Here is a 21,190-nt window from a genome sequence, read left to right on the forward strand (position 1 = left end):
TTTCAGAAGGGATGTAAGGGGGGCGCCTGGGTGGCTCAGTGGGTTAAGCCGCTGCCTTCGGCTCAGGTCATGATCTCAGGGTCCTGGGATTGAGTCCCGCATCAGGCTCTCTGCTTGGCAGGGAGCCTGCTTACTCCTCTCTCTCTCTCTGCCTGCCTCTCTGCCTGCTTGTGATCTCTCTCTGTCAAATAAATAAATAAAAATCTTAAAAAAAAAAAAAAAAGAAGGGATGTAAGGTAGCTATCTATTTCAAGAGATCCCAGACTATTTTGATTGTTCATCTCCTTCTCCCAGTGACTGTGCTGGGCTCCGTTTAAGTTGCCACTTCCAAGTCTCAGGAAAGGGCAGGAATAGCCCCTGATAGAAAGGAAAGAAGAAAGGGGTGGCTGTTAGACATTGAGAGATTGGAGCAGAGTTTAGGCATTTTGTCTGAAAAGTTATAATGTAGGGGCGCCTGGGTGGCTCAGTGGGTTAAAACCTCTGCCTTCGGCTCAGGCCATGATCCCAGGGTCCTAGGATCGAGCCCCGCATCGGGCTTTCTGCTCAGCAGGGAGCCTGCTTTCTCCTCTCTCTCTCTGCCTGCCTCTCTGCCCACTTGTGATTTCTGTCTGTCAAATAAAAAAAAAAAAGTTATAATGTAAATAAGTTGATGAAAGTGACAATGATACATATTTAAGTCCTCTGACGTTGAGTGGTACCTAATGTGGGTGCCCTGCTTAAGTAAACCCACTCCCAGTTAAAGAGAGAATATGTAATCAGCCATAGTTTTTAGGTGATTGTATACTGTCTTAACAGAAACATATCTGGTTATTTAGCGCTAGTCAACACTTTGGTTGGCTTTCTTTCTTTCTTTCTTTTTTTTTTTTAGATTTTTAAAGATTTATTTACTTATTTGAGAGAAATCTCACAGAGGGGCAGAGGGAGAGGGAGGGAAATAGATTCCCAACTGAGCATGAAACAGGACACAGGGCTTGATCCCAGGACCCTGAGCTCATGACCTGAGCTGAAACTGAGAGAGTCAGACCCTCAACCGACCCAGGCGCCCCTCACAATGATGACAGTATGTAATAAGCTTATGTGCCCTGTTACAAGTCGCTCAGCCAGACCATATGGAACATGAATAGGGAACAAGGGCACTCCCTGTGGTGCTGGCTTCCCAACAAGTTCATTAGCAGGTGGGAAAGAGTAAGAGTTAGTGAGGGAATTAGAGGGCTTAGAGCAGCCATCCCTAACTGGGAATCTCAAGGCGTATCAGGTGCCTTCTGACCAATGGTGACCTGTGTCACTGGGACTTGTCAGTCTTGATGCCAAAAGAGAGCTTGTAGAATCCAGAAGCAATGATATGTGTGGGTGAGATGGCAAGCATCTTACAGAATGGAACTACTAGGTAAGGGGTAGTATTTTTTATGTACTCACTATCTAAAACGGTTAACCTTTCCTGAGCACATTTTACAGAAAAGTCAAATTTAGTTAAACTTTAGAATAAATGTCCTGGGTACCTGGGTTGTTCGGATGGTTAAGTGACTGCCTTCGTCTCAGGTCATGATCCCAGAGTCCCAGGATTGAGTCCCCCATCGGGCTCCCAGCTCCATGGGGAGTCTGCTTCTCCCTCTGACCTTCTCCCCTCTCATGCTCTCTGTCTCTCTCTCTGTCTCTCAAATAAATAAATAAAAATCTTTTAAAAAATAAAATAATGTCCTGACCCCCTAAAATAATGGTGAGAGAGGGAAAGTATAAAAGGGTTTTCTTTTATCTCAGGAATCTGTCATTCACTTTGCTCTAGCCGAAACAAGCATCACATGCCCCCTGAGTGGTGCTGTGAATTTCTTCATCCTTGCACCCCTTCCCCAACCAGAGCCAAATTTACAAATACACTTCTTTCCTGACCCTAAATCCCATGCAAAATTTTACTCCTCCTCTATTAGAACTGCTTGGAGATTATTATATAGGTACTATTTACTGATACCTTAAAGGAGTTTGACATTTCATGAGTCTGAGAGCCCTTTTCCTCTGACTTTTTGAAGACAGACCTGATAGTAACTTCCTTTGCCAATTCTTTGAAGGTTTCTGGAAACATCTGAGTTCTTAGGACCTGTCCTTTTTGGTCTTCTCTGGGTGCAAAGCTCTGGACAGTCTGTATATGTTGGCTGCCCTCAGAAAACTATCACTTCCTGTGTAGCCCCAGAGTGGATGCCCAGGGAGAATTTAGAAACCCAAGAAGGCAAGATTTCATTTCTTTTGATGGCTGCATAGTATTCCATTGTGTATATATACCAAATCTTCTTTATCCATTCATCTTTTGATGGACATCTAGGTTCTTTCCCTAGTTTGGCTATTGTAGACATTGCTACTATAAACATTCAGGTGCACGTGCCCCTTTGAATCACTACATTTGTATCTTTAGGGTAAATACCCAGTAGTGCAATTGCTGGGTTGTAGGGTAGTTCTATTTTCAACAGTTTGAGGAACCTCCATGCTGTTTTCCAGAGTGGTTGCACCATCTTGCATTCCCACCAACAGTGTAGGAGGGTTCTCCTTTCTCCGCATCCTTGCCAGCATCTATCATTTCCTGACTTGTTAATTTTAACCATTCTGACTGGTGTAAGGTGATATCTCATTGTGGTTTTGATTTGTATTTCCCTGATGCCCAGTGATATGGAGAACTTTTTCATGTGTCTGTTGGCCATCTGGATGTCTTCTTTGCAGAAATGTCTGCTCATGTCTTCTGCCCATTTCTTGATTGGATTATTTGTTCTTTGGGTATTGAGTTTGCTAAGTTCGTTATAGATTTTGGACACTAGCCCTTTATCTGATATGTCATTTGCAAATATCTTCTCCCATTCTGTTAGTTGTCTTTTGGTTTTGTTAACTGTTTCCTTTGCTGTGCAGAAGCTTTTGATCTTGATAAAATCCCAATAGTTCATTTTTGCCCTTGCTTCCCTTGCCTTTTGGTGATGTTGGTGATGCAACATGTGGGGTTAAAGGGGTAGGAGAAGAATAAATGAAACAAGATGGGATTGGGAGGGAGACAAACCATAAGTGACTCTTAATGTCACAAAACAAACTGAGGGTGCTGGGGGGAGGGGGATTGGGAGAAGGGGGGTGGGGTTATGGACATTGGGGAGGGTATGTGCTACAGTGAGTGCTATGAAGTGTGTAAACCTGACGATTCACAGACCTGCACCCCTGGGGAAAAAATATATTACATATTTATCAAAAAAAAATAAAAATTAAATTAAAAAAAAAAAGAAACCCAAGAAGGATTGGAGACTAGAACAGTAATAGGATGAGGAGGGGGAAGCAACTTGAAAACAAATATAAATGAGTAAATAATTGGAATTAGAATGGACTGATGGAGGGAGAAGCTGGATGTTAAAAGGTTTATTTCTGAAGGCTTCTGCTTAGAGGCAGACCAGACTATAGGGAGAAAGTACTTAAAGTACATTGTGACCAGGAGAGAGAGTGGAGAATGTGTCTGGGAACAAAGTCTAAGGGACCTCAGGGCCAGAGAAGTTTAAAAATAAGGAAGGCTTCAGAGGAAATGGCACTAAGTTGAGAATTTAGCCAGAATATGAGTGGGGGAGAAAACAAACAAACTTTGAAGTTTGCAAGAAGACCCTGAAGTGAAGAGTCTAGCATTTTTGAGTAACTGAAAGGCCAGGGAAGACAGGATTCAAAGAGAAAAGGTGGAGTGTGGAGTGAAATGGGCCCAGAGAAGCAGGCGGAGACTAAATCATACCATCTAACAGGTGCTGCCAGGTTTTTTGGATGGAACCTTAGTGCAGTGGGAAACATCTGGGGGATTCTTTTTTTTTTTTTTTTTAAGATTTTATTTATTTGACAGACAGAGATCACAAGTAGGCAGAGAGGCAGGCAGAGGGGGACTGGGAGACAGGCTCCCAGCTGAGCAGATATTCCCAATGCGGGACTCCATCCCAGGACCCTGGGATCATGACCTTAGCCAAAGGCAGAGGCTTTAACCCACTGAGCCACCCAGGTGCTACCATCTGGGGGATTCTTAAGCAGGAAAGAGACATGATGGAATATATGTTTTATCAGGATTTCTAATCTATAGAGAATAAATTGGGTGGGAACCCAGTGGATAGTGAAAAGGACAATTAAGAAGCTAATGCAGGGGCGCCTGGGTGGCTCAGTGGTTTGGGCTGCTGCCTTCGGCTCGGGTCATGATCTCAGGGTCCTGGGATCGAGCCCCGCATCGGGCTCTCTGCTCCGCAGGAAGCCTGCTTCCCTCTCTCTCTCTCTCTCTGCCTGCCTCTCTGCCTACTTGTGATCTCTGTCTGTCAAATAAATAAATAAAATCTTAAAAAAAAAAAAAAAAAGAAGCTAATGCAATAATACAAGTGAAACCGGGTGGTGGCTTAGGTGTGATATTTTAAACAAAACTAACATTTAAAGAACAAAGAGGGACTCCTGGCTGGCTGGGTGGGAAGAGCATGTGACATTTGATCTTCGGGGTCATGAGTTCAAGCCCCCACATTGGATGTAGAGATTACTAAAAAATAAGTAGATAAACTAAAAATTAAAAAAAAAAAAAAAGGAAAAAGAGACTGATTTGATTAGGAAGAAAATAAATCTGCTCATTTAAGAGTTAGGAATTGGAAATTGGCCTTACACTAAAATGGCTTTTAAAAATTTTAGCTATAAATCTGAGCCCAGTAGAGATGTGTGTTTGGTATCTTTGTTTGAAAATATATATATGTATATGGCCCAGAGAAATACAACCAAGGAACATTGTACTCAGAAGTTACCTTAAGCCATAGATTTCCTAGTTGAAATAAAGTTGGAAAAGTCTGGACAAGTTCCAGTAAGAAAGGTAAAACTTACTTAGAAGTAAGGACTATTAGATAGAGAAGGCTAATGGAAGCGTAAGTGTGTTTAACCTGTAATTTTGTTTGTAAATAAATACTGTATGAATGTGTTGAGCTGCCCTTTCTATTAAAAAGCGGAAAACAATGAATGGGTTCAAATTGCAACCAGAGGGCTTTGAGCAGAATGTTGTAAATGTTTGTGCTTTTTTGGTTTTGGGGTTTTTCTTTTTTCAGGTTTTTTTTTTTTTTGGTGTTTTTTTGGTTTTTCGGTTTTTTAGAGAGAGAGCACGTGCCTGTGCGTGGATGGGGGCCAGGGCAGAGGGAGGGAGAGAGACTCTTAAGCAGGCTCCACACCCAATGCAGAGATGGAATTGGGGCTGAGTCTTGTGGCCCTGAGGTCATGACCTGAGCCAAAATCAAGAGTCAGATGCTTAAACCATTTCAGCCACCCAGAGGCCCTGAATATTTGTTCTTTAACTGTAATGGTTGTGAAACACTAGAAACTATTAAAAATAAGAAACTTGCCTAATGATTTTAATGTTCGACTGGAAAATTAATCATGTAGGAACTTATATGTAGATACCTACGTAACCTTCTACCTGATGAAACAGAAAAAGAAGAGCAAACTGAACCCAAAGCAAGCAGAAGAAAAGAAATAATAAATATTACAGCTGAAATAAATTAAATAGAGAAAAATAGGGAAAACTATTTTTAAAGATAGAGAAACTCATCAGAATCAAAGTTGGTTCTTTGAAAAGATTGATAAAATTGATCTTCATTTAGACTAAGAGAAAAAGAGAGAAGACTCAAATTAATGAAGTCAGGAATGAAAGAGGGGATATTCCTACTGCCCTTCCATTAACAAAAAGAATTATAAGGTAGTATAATAAATAATCATATGCCAATAAATTCAATAACCAGAAGAGATAGGCAAATTCCTGCAAAGACATAAACTACAAAAATGACTCTAGAATAGAAAACCTTAACAGAGCTGTAACAGTAGAGTGAATTGGTAATCAGAAAGCTCCCCAGAAATAAAAACCGAGGGCCAGATGGTGAGTTCTGTCAAACATTTAAAGAAAGGTTAACACTAATTGTGATGGACTTCATGTTTGTGCCCTATCTCATGTGTAGCCCTGATGTAATGGCATCTGGAAGTAGACCCTTGGGAAGCAACAACATCATTTGGTTGAAGCCCCCCAAAATGGGATTAATAGAGAGAGCCATCTCTCTTTCTCTGCCTTATAAGGATACAGGGAGAAGAGAGCTATCTGAAAACCAGAAAGAGTGCTCTCATCAGACACCAGATATGGTACCATGGCCTTGATCTTGGATGTTCCAGCCTCAAGAGCTGTGAGAAATAAATGTTCATCATTTAAGCCACCCAGGCTCTGGTATTCTGTTGTAGCAGCCTGAACTAAAACATTAATCCTTCATAAACTCTTACAAAAGTAGAAGAAAAAGGAGCACCTCCTAACTCATTCTATGAAGCCAGTATTAACAAAGATGTCACAGAGCAATATCCCTTATTGACAGTTCTCAACACAATGCTAGCAAACCAAATCCAGCAATGTTTAGGAAGGTTTATATTCCACGACCAACTGGTAATTATCCCAGGAATGTAATGTTGGTTCAATGTACAAAACTCAGTCACCACAATATATCATATTAATAGAATAAAAGACACACGTATCTCTGGGGTACCTGGCTGGCTCACTCAGAGCATGCGATTCTTGATTTCAGGGTTGTGAGTTCAAGCCCCACGTTGGGTGTAAAGATTACTTAAAAATAGAATCTTAAAAAAGAAAAAGACAACACATACCTCAGAAGATGCAGAAAAAGCATTTAGCAAAATCAACAAACTAGGAATAGAAGGGAATATCCTTAATTTGATAAAGAGCATTTATAAAAAAAAAAAAACAAATTAACACCATACTCAATGGACTCCCTTAAAAAATTAAAAATAGAATTTTCATATCATCCAGCAATTACATTTCTGGTTATATACCCCAGAGAATTAAAAGCAGGATCTGGATGAGATATCTGTACATCCATGTTCATAACAACATTATTCATAATAGCTAAAATGTAGAAACAATTCCTGTGTTCATTGAAGGATGAATGAGTAAGCATAAAATGTGGTCTATACATACAATGGAATATTATACAGCCTTTAAAAAAGAAGGAACTTCTGGCACATACTACAACATGGATGAACCTTGAGGGCATGATGTTAAATGAAATAAGCCAGTCACAAGAAGACAATCATACAGTTATTAGAGTAGTCAAAAATCATAGAGACAGAAGTAGAATGGTAATTGACAGGGTGGGGAGGGGAGAATGGAGAATTATCCTTTAATGGATATAAGGTTTCAGTTTTACAGGAGGAAAAGAGTTATGGAGATGGAAGGTGGTGATGGTTGTACATTATGAAGGTTTGTAATACCACCAACCTGTAAAAATTGTTAAGATGCTAAATTTTATATGTATTTTACCACAATTTTTAAATTTGGAAAAGAATCTTAAAAAGAAGGCATCTTAAAACTTGAAATTTCATTGGTCTGTGTAATCTATCTCTAAAATGCTAAGGCCTGGGGCGCCTGGGTGGCTCAGTTGGTTAAGTGTCTGCTATCAGCTCAGGTCATGATTCCAGGGTCATGAATCGAGTTCTACATCCAGCTCCCTCCCTGTTCAGCAGCAAGTCTGCTTCTCCCTCTCCCTCTGTCTCTCCCCTCCACTTGTGCGCTCACTAGCTCTCTCTCTCTCTCTCTGTCAAATAAATAAAATCTTTAAAAAATTAAAATGTTCTTTCTAAAAAAATAAAAATAAAATCCTAAGGACTTGGGCGCCTGGGTGGCTCAGTGGGTTAAGCCTCTGCCTTCGGCTCAGGTCATGATCTCAGGGTCCTGGGATCGAGTCCCGCATCGGGCTCTCTGCTCAGCAGGGAGCCTGCTTCCCCCTCTCACTCTGCCTGCCTCTCTGCCTACTTGTGATCTCTCTCTGTCAAATAAATAAATAAAATCTTAAAAAAAAAAAAATCCTAAGGACTCTAAGGTCCCTGTTTAAGCTTCTGTAGTCCTTTAGTTGGCAGAAATATTACAAAAACTTGATTGTTGTTAGTATTGAGTATAAATTGCTGAATGCCCTTATTTCCTTATGAATTTTTGCAGATGCATTTGATAAAGAGTACAAGATGGCATATGATCGCCTCACACCTAGTCAAGTCAAGAGTACACACAACTGTGACAGACCGCCAAGTACAGGGGTGATGGAATGTCGAAAAACCTTTGGAGAACCTTATCTTTAAGACATGCACCTGTGTGTATACTTTCAATATGTATTGTATAGTCCATGTATAAAATAACATTTGAAGACTCTAAACTCTTTTTCTTCAATTTTTGAAAATGCATTTGTAAATGGTTCAGAAAGTCCAGATAGCTTATGTACAGAATGTTTTCAAAAGAGAAGAGTGACAAGTGAGGAGAAAGCCATTTTGTTTCCCATTTCTTTTTTTTTCCTTTACTTCTCCTATAATAAGTGATTAAGTATTTTTGTGACGAGGAAATCCCTAAACAGAATTACTTCTCAAAATAAGATAACCGTTTCATGGTTTCTTTTGGAAGACACGTTGAAAAATCATGTATGGAACTTAAACAAATGTAAGATCAAAGTATTTCCTGTTTTCATAGATTATTCAAATGTTTTGACCATGAAGTTGTATTATACATATTTTAAATTGTTTATAGTAAGTTGATATTTTTTTAATTTTTAAACTTAATATAGCAAACAAAATGAACTTAAACTTATGAAGCAAGCAATTAAGTGCTTATTTTCCTTGTCTGCTGCTATTTGACGTAATTAGTACAGCTGCGGATCTCTATATGTATATCTATCTATCTATCTATATTTTTTATTACCTGGAGGAATGATTCAGAAATGTCAGTGTTATGCTAGGATTGCATGTTAGTACATCTAAGCCTGACCGCAGTGAGTAAATGAAAGCTAAGGTGTGCACTGCCCAGACTGACTTATTGAGCCTTGTGGAAGGAGAGCTGGAGAGGTTCCAAGTCTGCTTTTGCCAAATCAGGTTCAATATACCATGATTTGAAAATTTTCTCTATCACTAACAGATGCATACAGTACACAGGGAGCGCTTACAAAACCAAATATTAATTTAAATTTTAATATGCTACATGAACACTTACGCTGGGAAATATGTCAGACAACTTATTCTAAATTTTACCCTTATTTTAATATCTAAAATATTGGGGATGATGTAGATTGTGTCATATTTATCTGGAATATGACATATTGGAGTATTCTGTTAATATTATAAATATATATACATATATATAAAAATATTCAAAATATTTTTTCAAAAGTAGAAAAATAATAACTCTCAAAGTATAGCCAGATAGAATTTCCCATATTGAGGAACTTGGCTTTTTCAACAAGCCTTCAGAATCTGAAGTCTATGGAATCTAAAATCCAGAAATATCCAGAAATCAGACAATAAATAGAATGTTTAAGCACCAATGGTATTAAAGAGACTCTAAAAAATATTTTTAGTTCCATTATTGCAAAAACCACTTTATTTGGGTAATGTCCGATAAAAAGTATTCTTTGACTATTAGAATTATGTATAGATTATCAGTATGTGTGTGTGTGCATGGTTGCACACATTGTCATGAATGAAGAAATTCTCTAGACACTTTCAAAGAAGAAAAAATGGATGGTTCCAAATTTGGTCTGGAAAGCCAGTGGAGTCCAGCACACTTGTACTGGGGGTATCTGAGACTTTGAATCAATTTAGCTGCAGAAAAACTACCTTTTGCATTCACACCATTAGTGAATAGCATCAAGCTGACACATTTCACAGCTTTTGACTGGGGAAGTAATTGGGAGAGTTTACAAATGTGAAATTTTGATTCGGATTAGTTTGATGCTGAACTTGCTTACTTGAAAAATCTGGTGCTATGCACATATATATGCCTTTCCTTTGTAAATACAACTCCAGTCTTCTACTTTACTATTCATATCCAGTTTCACATTCTGATGGAGTCTTTTGTTCCCTAAATCACTTGAAAATTGTCAAATGAGAGAAATGTTTAGTAAGTGAGGCTTTGGACATTGGCAACAAACATCCCTCCCAATAGGGTTCTGGGGTTCTATTCTGGTTTTTTGATGCATGTTTTACTTTCCCTTATAAGAACAGCTTTTACTGTTCGTGGAAGTTGTTTAACTTTTCTTTAACACAAACTATATGTAAAAATTATAGTTGATGGATTTCAAATCGCTGACCCAAAAAAGTGAGGTAAAGCCCATCCTTTCTGTTCAAACTCAGATGGAAAAGTGAGTATAATTTTTACCCCCCCCCCACTGCCCTGCCCCCCCCCCCAAAGTTTTGTTTTTGCTTTTGGTTGGGTTTTATTTATACTTTTAATCCCCAGGAAATACTATTTGTAGAAATTTAGTCTTTAAAAATAAAACCCAAAACATGAATAGAAAGTGGTAAACCCTGCTCGAAAGAAAATTAAAATCTAGATCATCCTTTAAGATAACTCTATATAAACTTTTCTTCCATTTTGTCTCTGTTGAGGATACATTTTGAAGAATCATGGCCAATCCTGTTGGAGAGAAATACATTTTTGCTACATTCTCTGTCTCTTGTTTTCTTACTCTTAGTTTTGTTTATATGTTTAATAGTGGAAAATAAACCATGCTGTGTCCTGGTATAACTTGCTTACTACTTCCTCCTATGGTGTTTTGAATGTCATACATTTGTATTTTGTATCTAATTTTGATATTCAACTTTTTCTTCCTACTGCCAGGTAAGGAATTATACAGCCTGCTCATACTCTGATTTTTGTCTTTTTTTCCCCTGATTTCTCTTTTGGACAATGGTGGGGAGGGAGGGAATGCTTTAAAACTCTAACACTACCAGCTTATTTGATTCTAAGTTTTTCTAATATGCTTTTACATTTTTGTATATAGAGAAATGGCCCCAGAAAATGTTGGTTCAGCGTTTTATGTGATACATACTTATTGTACTTTACGCTGGTAACTACTCTAATACTTCAGTGCAACTAGCAAGTGTTGACCTGTACAGAGAAGGCTGTGATGTTTTATTTCTAAATACATTGTAAGTACACAGTTAGAAGAGACCTGTGTGTATGGTAATGTCAGATGGCCCAGTTATTTTTATTTCTCCCACTAGAACTTGAAAGCTGCTGTTAGACACTTTATTCCAGACCAGCAAAGGAAAGGGCAGGCTGCTTCTTTCAGAGAGCCCTGGGCCCCCTCTTCTGCTAGAGTTAGCCTGCTCTGCCCTTCCTGTTTGGATATCAGACTAAGTTTTCTTTCAGAATTGCGTTCGTTGACAGCAGCATACCAGTCAGTTTACTTTCATATTCTCAGACTTATTCTTCTCATCCCTTTATACTGGCCTCTTCCTCTGGCCTCAAAGCAAGTACATTTGCTGGCTGAATTATTTTTGTTTACAAAAATTAGCTGTTCACAAATTAATATAGGAATTTGTCTCTTACACAAAAAGTCTGTGCTTGTGCTTATCCTCCAAGATGCTGCCAGGCTCTACTGATGAAGTCTCGGCGGCCTTTCCCTGGTTGCTGTCATTTGCGTGGCTCCCTCCCTTTGTCTGTATAGATTTTTTTTTTTTTCAAACATTGTGCTGTGATGAAACCACTGGAGCAACTGCCAGGCTTTTCTATAAATGAAATTCTTCAGGTTTTGCCTGCTCATCACAGTAAGGGGCCTGAAGACCCAAAGCATGCCTTTGGCTATGAAGGCAGCCTGAGACCAGAGTGTGCCACTGGGCTCTCTCTAGTGACCCCCATTCCCTGCACTGGCAGAGACAGCTCTGATCACAACCTCTCTTTGTATCTTCTGTGGTGACCAGTCCCCAAACGCATTGCAAGTGACACCTGGGGTGGGGAGGGGCCTCCCACAAAAAAGGAATCAGACCCCAAGGGTATTCGTTGGCAAGGAAGGCCAGCCTGTTCTTCAGATGTACCTACTGGGCTGTGCTGTAAATACTAAATTCCGGTTCCCACCCTCTTTGGTACTCAATCTTTAAAGAAGTGATAATTAAAATATAAACAGTGGCATAAAAGGCCAAGCCTGTAAATTTGGTGTATTTTTGGTTTTTTTTGTTTGTTTGTTTGTTTGTTTGTTTGTTTTTGTCAGAGAGAGAGAGAGCATGAACACAGGCAGACAGAATGGCAGGCAGAGGCAGAGGGAGAAGCAGACTCCTTGCCAAGCAAGGAGCCCGATGTGGGACTTGATCCCAGGACGCTGGGATCATGACCTGAGCAGAAGGCAGCTGCTTAACCAACTGAGCCACCCAGGCATCCCAAGCCTGTAAATTTGATAAAAGCATTTTTAGATCGATTGATGGAAGAACCATTTTACTATGTAAACATTTAAAGAGAACACCATTCTTCAAAAATATGAATGGTGTTTTTTTTTCTTTCAATACTATATAGAACTTTAACCCATTAAGTCAGGGAGAGGCTCACATTTTTAGAAATCGGGCCCAAATCTATCACCAGGGTCACCAAGGAAATGCAGCCTCCAGAGGGATGAAACCATCATCTGGGTAGCCACTGTCCTCCAACTGAGAAGCTCCAGTGGGACAGTTCATGCATCCTAAGGCTGAATGAGTAACCTGGGATTTGTCCCCGTGACTAGATAGGTCACTTTGCCTATCACATAAGAGGACCATCTCACCATTATCTTGACATTTTAAGATGATCCTTCATGCTAAACAGTATAATTTTAATAAATTATAGATTTATAAACATATAACAAAAAATTTCATTTCCAAGCAGAACAAATTGATCTTTTAAAAATTGTATAAGTTTTCCATCTCCCTGAAGTCTCCTTCCTCCCTCCCACCCCAGTGACTTCTTATACATCCATCAACACCCAGCTTTTATTTCACTTGACCCTTTCTGTCACAGTGTGATGTGATCAGACCTTCCTCTCCAAGCAAAGGGAAATACCAGACATCCAGCAAACTGATCATGAATGGGATGTTAGATCATTAGAGTTGACTTTAATCATGAAATGTCTGTCCAGCACTTTTTCATAACAAAATGTTTCACTGTCCAGTACTCCTCATCCATTCTGGGGAAAATATTGGAACCCAGGCTCTCGGGTGATGTCCCTGAGTTGGCTGGAATTGGCTGCAGATGTGCACAGTTTGGCATTGGAATCACCCTTCTGACTCGTTCTGTCCTCCTGTTCTTGGGCCATGCCATATGGAGAGCAGGCAATGCAACAGCACCAATGAGGATAACTAAGAATATGGAATGACTATGTTTCCATCGTTATCTTCTCAAGCATTCCAACCAAGTGACCCAAAGATACAGATTAACTCATCCATGTTTGTAGAATAAAATACCATTAGGACTCACAATTTATTGAAATTTAATAAAAGTCATTTCCAAAGAATGTGAATCCTGGGGCAGGGAGGCAATTAATTAATTAATCAGCCCATCCTAAGAGATGAATTATGGACTGAAGTATTTTGAACACCAAAAGGTTTGATTTTTTTTTTTTTTACATCACATCTGTCCTGCTATCTTCTAATCTTCAATGAAGCCTCTCATGTTCATAATTAAAGCTGTATTTACCATCATAATCTATAGTCACCTGAGCTCCTTCTGCTCTGAAACTAGGGACACAGAACTGTTTCATTTCTAATGTGTCCCTTAAATCAATGCTAGTAAAAGCAGCAAGCGGTGGTTTTTAATATGCAAGCACTTCAAATTCCACATGCAATGTTTAAATAGTGACACAATTTGTACAAACACAAAAGTCCTTTAACTAGTGGAAGCAGTAATACTCTCTATCTCACCATGTTGTCATCATGTTAAACATTTTTAGAATTTCTCCTTTATAACTGCCTGGAGATCCACTTATAAGCCACACAGGAAATCAATCGTCTTGCTTTATAATCCTATCTAGGGTGACACAAAAATAGCATTACCCCACAGGATCTCTTACTTTATAAATCAGACTTGGCTCTACTGATTTTGGGATCTCTTTAAAATTACTCCTTTTCTTACTCACTAGTAGCTGCTGTCACTGTTAGGTGAGAATATGCTGGAGGAGCAAAGCCAGGACTGCTTTTGTATGACTGTCTAATCCCTCAAGGTGACCACTTGGCGGAGACAATACTAACTTGGATTTTCTAGTAAGTACATATGTTTAAATAGCCCTTAGAGTAGTTTTCCTTCCCTAACACTCCCACTTCCGATTCAAGGGTGATGAATAAATTTTAATTTCTTGGGCTACTTACTTTAATTTCAGTTTTGAGAAATGCAGCTGTAAGAGCTAAGGTAGTCCTTTTAAGCTATAAAATACTGGTATACATTTTACTGGACTATGATGTATAATGTAATTGATTCCTATTATACATTTTTTTCTATAGTCTTAGTTCCTTAAACCCACCAATAATTAGACCTGTAATATTTACAAATCTGATTTAAAAAACAAGCCACATTTTAAACAGAAAAAGAGAGGACAGCAAATTGCAGCATGTGCTTGGGCCAGAGGCCCGGGGATGCAGTGTAGACCACATCTGCATCTTCGGATCAACAGCCCTTCAGGAATGATCAGGGACTGTGGGCATGGGGGCTTGCCTTACTGCTACTGTGCCTGTCCCAGCCCTCACCCCCAAGTTATCTCTCATTCAGAAAACCCTCTGGCTCCAGAGGTCTTTCTACGGGCCTCCACATGATAGCTGCCAACAGCAGTCAGGGGCAGGAGCTCCATCCCTCTAGAGGGGAGATTGTTAATCCACAATGAGCTGCAGGTGCTTCCAAGGATAATGTTCAGATGACATTCCCATCAGAGGCTCTTGGCCACTCCGGTCACTCTCCTGGACCATGTTCATTCTTTCATTAATGTGACAAGAAGTACAGTAGCTTCTGGCATGGTTTTTCTGATCCATGTCCATTGTGAGCAACAGTGACTCTGACTCAGACAGATACGGGACAGGAAATGATTCGATCTTCTAACATCACGCTGATTATCAGGAATATAAAGTAAAGGAGGAACATCGTGAAGCCCAGGATCTTGTTCATTCTCCATTTGCATGAGGCAATTGAAGAGATCACAAACAAGAGCATGAGGAAAAGCAAAACAATTGCACAAAACAAGCCATTGCTGCTGACTGGAACAGGCTGTAATCCATTGATGAGAGAGAAGAGCAACCAAGGGGCAGGCAGACTGCAAGATTGAAGAGAAAAAAGTGAATATTCTTAATTTATAATAATCCTACATATAATAACCCCACATATGTAAATACTTTTATAATTTATAGTGTTTTATAATTCATATAAATATATATAATTTATAACATTTACATTTTATAATGTATTTTATAATAAAACAATTTATAAATTTATATAATTTATATACTTATAAAACTCTTATAATTTATAATTTAAAAGCACTTATTTTTACACACACACATACACACAAAGCCTATGAAACAGAACAGAAAAGATTAGCCCCATTTCACAGATGAGGAAACTTAAGTTCAGGGAAATTGAAATTACATGCCCAAGGACTCACAGCTAGTAACTAGAAGACCCTAGATTAAAACTGAAATTTTCTGGGTCCAAGTGGGTTTTTTTCTCCATAATTCATGACGTGCGTATGAGAAACCCAGATGGGTTGATGTTTGACTCTTTAATCTCACAATTTTTATAAGCACTATCTCAGGCTAACATGTTTTTAAATTCTTCAGTGATCGGGGCTCTCCTGTGCCCCACCCCTTCATACACACACATACACAAATTCATATTAAGGAAACAAAAGTCCCTTCCCAAAACTGGGCTATGCCTACGAAAATGAAAATAGCCCAGAGGTTCTATTCTGACAAGCTGGGAGGAGGGGAAGGAGAGTGGGTACAGGAGGGTGCTGCATTTGCTTGTTTAGACAAAATGCTTTTAGAGCCTCTGAGCTGGCAGGACCCCAAATGCCAAGGAGCAGAAATATCAGGAGGTGAAACTGAGTCACTGCTCCATCCAACCCCACTTCGATGGAGGTCAGTGAGCAGAGCATTTGACTGTATTTGGTAATGAATTTGATGGACTTTGTTTTTCAACTCATCTATAAATTCTACTTGGTTACATTTCAGGCAGCATTTTTGTCCTATTATCCCATCTGGCCGTGATGAATGAAGGGAGGACACTTTGCTGCCTTGTAGACACTAATAATATAAATGCCCTATTATTCCACGTGTAAATAATGAAGCAGAAAACCAGCGAACAGAGCCGACACAGTGTTTCCCAGTCATACTTGATAAGCCTTCGAAAGCAACTTTGCCACTCACCCCACGGTGATATCAAATATGTTACTGCCCACAGAGCTTGACACGGCCATGTCTCCCAGGCCTTTCCGAGCGACAATCACACTGGTGATGAGGTCAGGAATGGAAGTGCCTGCTGCTAGGATCGTCAAACCCATTATCTCTTCAGAAATCCCTACTGTTTCACCAACCTGGTAAAAAGTTACAGTGATAAGAAAGCACAGCAACAGCAAGGGGAAAACCTGAGGCTCTTCAAAGCACCAACCACATGCTATTTCGTGCAAGCCCAACACCTTTCCACAGAGCCCAGCACTCTCCTTTAGCCTGGGAGAGATGGGCCACACAGAGAAAGAGCAGGGCCCCTGCTCAAGGCTTCAGGGAATGACGCAGCTCTTATCTAAATTGGACTACAAGTCTATCTTTAATACCACCTCTCACTGTCATTTCAGCTCCAACACCTCCAGCTTCCCAAAAGAACTGCCCCTCCAAAGACTTGTTCATTTCATGTTTCCATTTCCAGAACAACCATGGACACCTGCTGTGGGCCAGGAACTAAGTTAGAGGCCAGAGATAAAAGTATGAGCATCACAACACTGACCCTACTCCCAGCCTAGTGAAAGAGAAAAACTTATAACCAGCGATCCCAGGTAGAAGAGAAAAGCCACGGGCACTCGGAGGAAGACTGACAAAATGCCCGGCAGAAGGCAAAACTGAGCTTGCTCTCACAAGTGTGCACAGCATCACCAAGTGGAGGGGAGCAGGGCATGCGTGACAGAGAAAGCTAATAAGCAATGGTTAGCTGGATCAGCCCTTGAATGGCCTTCTATGTCAGGCTGCAGCGTGACTGTAAGACAAGACCCACACTTGAATATACTACACTCACCAGAATAAAGAGTCAACTTTTGAGCCTTTACAAACAATGTAGGACCTACAAATTCACTTGAGCCTCACCATTGCCTGGGTACTGGACCTTCACCCTGAAGGGGAGAAAAAGTGCCCTTGGGCCCTGATGATGCAGGATTTAGTTCACTCACCTGGTGAGCCCACCATACCATGAGGTATGAGAACATGGCAATCCACACGACAGATCCCAGGAAGGTAAGAACAAAAAACTTCTTAGACTCCTATTAGCAAAAAGGAAGAGAAATAAGTCGCAGAGGCTAAAGGTCTTTGACCCCTCCGAGGGAGCCCCAGAATCAGTGACAGGATCTGCTGGGGGAGTGGTGGAGAGGATCTGGAGATGGTCAGCTGAGATCTGGGTCTCCAGTGAGGACCCTGAGATGTCTGGGGAAGGAAGGAGATGGCGGCCCACTGGGCGTCTGGCCAGTAGGGCATTCAGCAGTCACCAAACTGTGAAGGGAACTATTTGCTTGCCCTAGAACCAGACTGGTCTAGGCGTGCCGTGTGGTATCTACAACCTCCTGCTGCTCTCCTCACCTTCTGACCCCGAGGTAGAGTATGGACAGCCTTTGGGTAGGGCCTGTTAGTCAAGAACTTTCCCTATAGATGAGAATTCTGGGTAGAAATAATACTTTCCCCCTAAGTTTTCAGAATATCCCTGAGACATATTGGTTGGGGGAAGGGGGAACTTGGCATTATTCCCATATTAAAGTCAAGAAACTGGTAATAGGAATTGTACTAGTTCACACACTTATAGTGATGGAAACAAGCCCATTTTAGGGCCTCCCAAGCCTACCGGTATGTCCCCCTAGGCATGGGGTCCCTTCTGGAGCTGCAAGGTGCATCCCAGATACTTTCTGTGGTTGAGCCCTGCCAAGCCAGTTTGCCCCATCTTCTCACCTCTTGCATGAGAGGCCTAAAGACTCCACAGACTCCCTGGGATACAGCAGGGAGAACTCACCAGCCTCCGGACGTCGGGCACTGTCAGCCACAGTGGGAACACAATGGGCAGGAGGAACAGGTAAATGGCCTGCTTCTTCCTCGTCTCGGGCCACTCCAGGGACAAAGGCTCCTCATTTGCCTCCTCGTCTTCCTCCTCTTCCTCCTCCTCCTCTTCCTCCTCCTCCTCCTCCTCATCTTCCTCTTCCTCCTCTTCCTCCTCTTCTTCCTCCTTTTCATCTTCACTTCCATGTCCTTCTCCTCCCCCTTCAGCATCTCTATCTTTCTCATCACTTTTGGCTTCACTTTTACGTTCAGCATTGAGTTCCTGCTCCTCATTTTCACCCTCGTCAGCTTTCATTTCACCATCTTCTGCCTGGAGTTCACCTCCACCATCATCAACTGCTTCTCCTTCTGCCTGGAGTTCACCTCCAGGATCACATTCATTGGCGCATTTTCCTTCTTCGATTTCACCTTCATGTTCACTTTCTCCTTCTGCTTCAATTTCACCTTCACCTTCCAGTTGAGTTTCACCTCTGCCTTGTTGTCCATTTTCACCTCTACCAGGAGCTTCAGCGTCTTCACCTGTCACTTCACCTGTGCTCTCAGCCTCAGCCACCTCTCCTTCCTGCAAGCCAAAGTCAACAGATTAGTGTGGAAATAACTGCTCTGCTTGTTTTCCTTCCCAGTGTTTCCCCATTTTTGTTATTGTTGTTCTCAGAATGGATCTACAAACTTGAGTATGAGGAGAAAACTAATGCAGTCATTCAGCAAAATTCTCTTCCCAGCATTCCCACCCAGTGGTTGTCCTGTCTATACTCGATCATTTTCAGGGATGGAAAACTCACCACCTCAGGTGGCTTCTGCCTCTTGACAACTCTGATTAAAGTTCTTATTTATGATAAGGTTCTACACTCTGTGTATAGGTTGACTCTTTGAAGCTACACAGAATAAAGCTAATCACCCTTCCACAAGACAGCTTTTTATCCTGAGTTAGAGATTCTCAGGTTCTTCCATCTTTCTATGCTATTGCTCAGAGCCTCCTGCCCATGTTAGTGAACTCGCTCTAGTTAAGTTTATACCCTGGGAGGAAGCTTCAAAAACTGAACACAGAACACCACAGAGTGGAATAGGACTATCACCTCCTTTTCTTAGAAATGTGCTTCCATTAATGTTGTCTAATATAGCTTATCTTTTGGTGGTTACATGGCTGAGTCTACTAAAACTCCTAAATTGTCATATATCTTGTATGTATGAAATGACGATAATAATACCTACTTACTGGGGGGGTTTTATGTGCCAGGCACTATGCTAAGTGGCTTAGATAATAATAGCACTTAGTGTGCTTCATGAGTCAATTAGTTTATAGTACAGACAGAATTAAATCCATCTAACAGATGGAGAAACCAGGGTATAGAGTAGTTAAATAATATACCCACGGTTCACATAGTAAGTGATAAAGTTGGGCTTTGTAATATGGACAGTCCAACTCTCGGCCTCTTAACCACAAAGCTGTCCTGCTTTGCAGTTGCCAAGGCTGAAAGAGATCTTTCAAAGCTGAGTAGCTTGGGGAGCTTAGTAGAAACACAGATTTGCAAAATAAGTGAATAAAATCAAAGAAATACAGATGTCCTGGCCCCATGTGGACCAACTGAATTAGAATCTCTGCGATGAGAAGCCAGGAATCTATTCTAACGTGCTCACAAGTGCTCCTAATACATCCGCTTGCAGACCAGTGTTTGGCCACAAGGGACTGACTCCATATGTAATCCAAAAGCCACTAATTCTGAGTGTCCACAGATTAGACACCCAACTGCCCTATAACAGCATGCCTGGCCAGTCCCTCGAGCAAATGACCTGAACTGTGTGCCCACAGGAGTATGTCATCTATAAAAATTTCATGACACAGCCAGCCTCCAAGGGATGCTCAGTGAGTCTCAATTCTGCTGCATATTCAAATCACAGGGAGGCCTTAAAAACTTTCATGCCCAAGGACCCACCCCAGATACTCTAACTTAATTGCGCATTTTTTAAAGTTCCTCAAATTATTCTAATACGAAACCCGAGTTGTAAACCTCTGATGTAATGGTCAAATATTAATATTCATGGGGCCTGGGCTGTGAATTGGAAATGAACAATGAGAAGATTTTAGTCTGGAATAAGTCCTGCCCTCCCTCCCGCACCTCTACCAGGAGAGAAGGTTTCCTGGAGGAGATGACAAGTCATTTAAATCCATAGGTATCAGAGTATCTGCCCAGCCTGCACCCTTTTCTCTGAGAACTATCACGCCTCACACCCTCTGAGCCAATGGCTCTTTTTTTTTTTTTTCTGTGTTGGAGTCAAAACACCCCACCACTCCCTGCCACAGTTGATTGGACACAGACTGGATCCCTGAACTGGGACCTGGTTTGAAGAATCCAGTATCTTCTGATACTGGAAGCCAGTCATTGGTTTATCCCCCTGTGGACTAGAGGCCCCACGTGGGGGATTAGGGCTCTGTGTGCCCATAAGAAAGCAAATGAAGCCGGGCTGCCAGGCAAAGCTGAGTGATAAAGCCTGCACACAGAGAAGGGGACCTGAAGGAGAGCAAGACAGAGAGCAAGAAGCCACTAGGGTCACAGATCTCCACTCAGGACTTGGTACAGTTCTTTGTGAGACTGATCTTTCCCTGGGATTCCAAGAGACACCTCTGTAGCTTCTTAATTCCTTTCTTTTTTTTTTTTAATATAATTTTTTAAATTTTTAAATTAACATATAATGTATTATAAGCCCCAGGGGTACAGGTCTGTTAATCGCCAGGTTTACACACTTCACAGCCCTCCCCATAGCACATACCTTCCCCAATGTCCATAACCCAACCACCCTCTCCCTCCCCCCCTCCCCCCAGCAAGCCTCAGTTTGTTTTGTGAGATTAGGAGTCTCTTATTGTCTGTCTCCCTCCCGATCCCATCTTGTTTCATTTATTCTTTTCCTACCCCCCAAACTCCCTGTCCTGCCTCTCAAATTCCTCATATCAGGGAGATCATATGATAATTATCTTTCTCTGATTGACTTACTTCATTCAGCATAATACCCTCTAGTTCCATCCATGTCGTCACAAATGGCAAGATTTCATTTCTTTTGATGGCTGCATAGTATTCCATTGTGTATATACACCAAATCTTCTTTATCCATTCATCTG

General features: G+C 40.9%; 2 protein-coding genes across 34 annotated transcripts in view; one reads left to right on the forward strand and one right to left on the reverse strand.

Annotated features, from left to right (window-relative positions):
• DENND4A (DENN domain containing 4A) overlaps window positions 1-8,647 on the forward strand; it is a 145,740-nt gene extending 137,093 nt beyond the window's left edge. For all 30 annotated transcript variants that reach the window (XM_082737046.1, XM_082737045.1, XM_082737023.1 and 27 more), the window contains one exon: window positions 8,000-8,647. In XM_082737046.1, the coding sequence (XP_082593172.1) occupies window positions 8,000-8,136 (137 nt within the window). In that variant the 3' untranslated portion in view covers window positions 8,137-8,647. The remainder of the gene's footprint in view (window positions 1-7,999) is intronic.
• A 3,974-nt stretch (window positions 8,648-12,621) lies between these two features.
• The window catches only part of SLC24A1 (solute carrier family 24 member 1), a 42,840-nt gene continuing 34,271 nt past the window's right edge, over window positions 12,622-21,190 (reverse strand). For 3 of the 4 annotated variants that reach the window (XM_082737078.1, XM_082737076.1, XM_082737077.1), the window contains 4 exons: window positions 18,032-18,637; window positions 17,205-17,294; window positions 16,195-16,361; window positions 12,622-15,083 (listed from right to left, as the gene is read on the reverse strand). In XM_082737078.1, coding sequence (XP_082593204.1) covers window positions 14,834-15,083; window positions 16,195-16,361; window positions 17,205-17,294; window positions 18,032-18,637 — 1,113 coding nt within the window. In that variant the 3' untranslated portion in view covers window positions 12,622-14,833. The remainder of the gene's footprint in view (window positions 15,084-16,194; window positions 16,362-17,204; window positions 17,295-18,031; window positions 18,638-21,190) is intronic. The other variant, XM_082737079.1, reaches the window with a different exon arrangement.

This window comes from Mustela nivalis (assembly GCF_964662115.1).
Source record: "Mustela nivalis genome assembly, chromosome: 6".
Lineage (NCBI taxonomy): Eukaryota > Metazoa > Chordata > Mammalia > Carnivora > Mustelidae > Mustela > Mustela nivalis.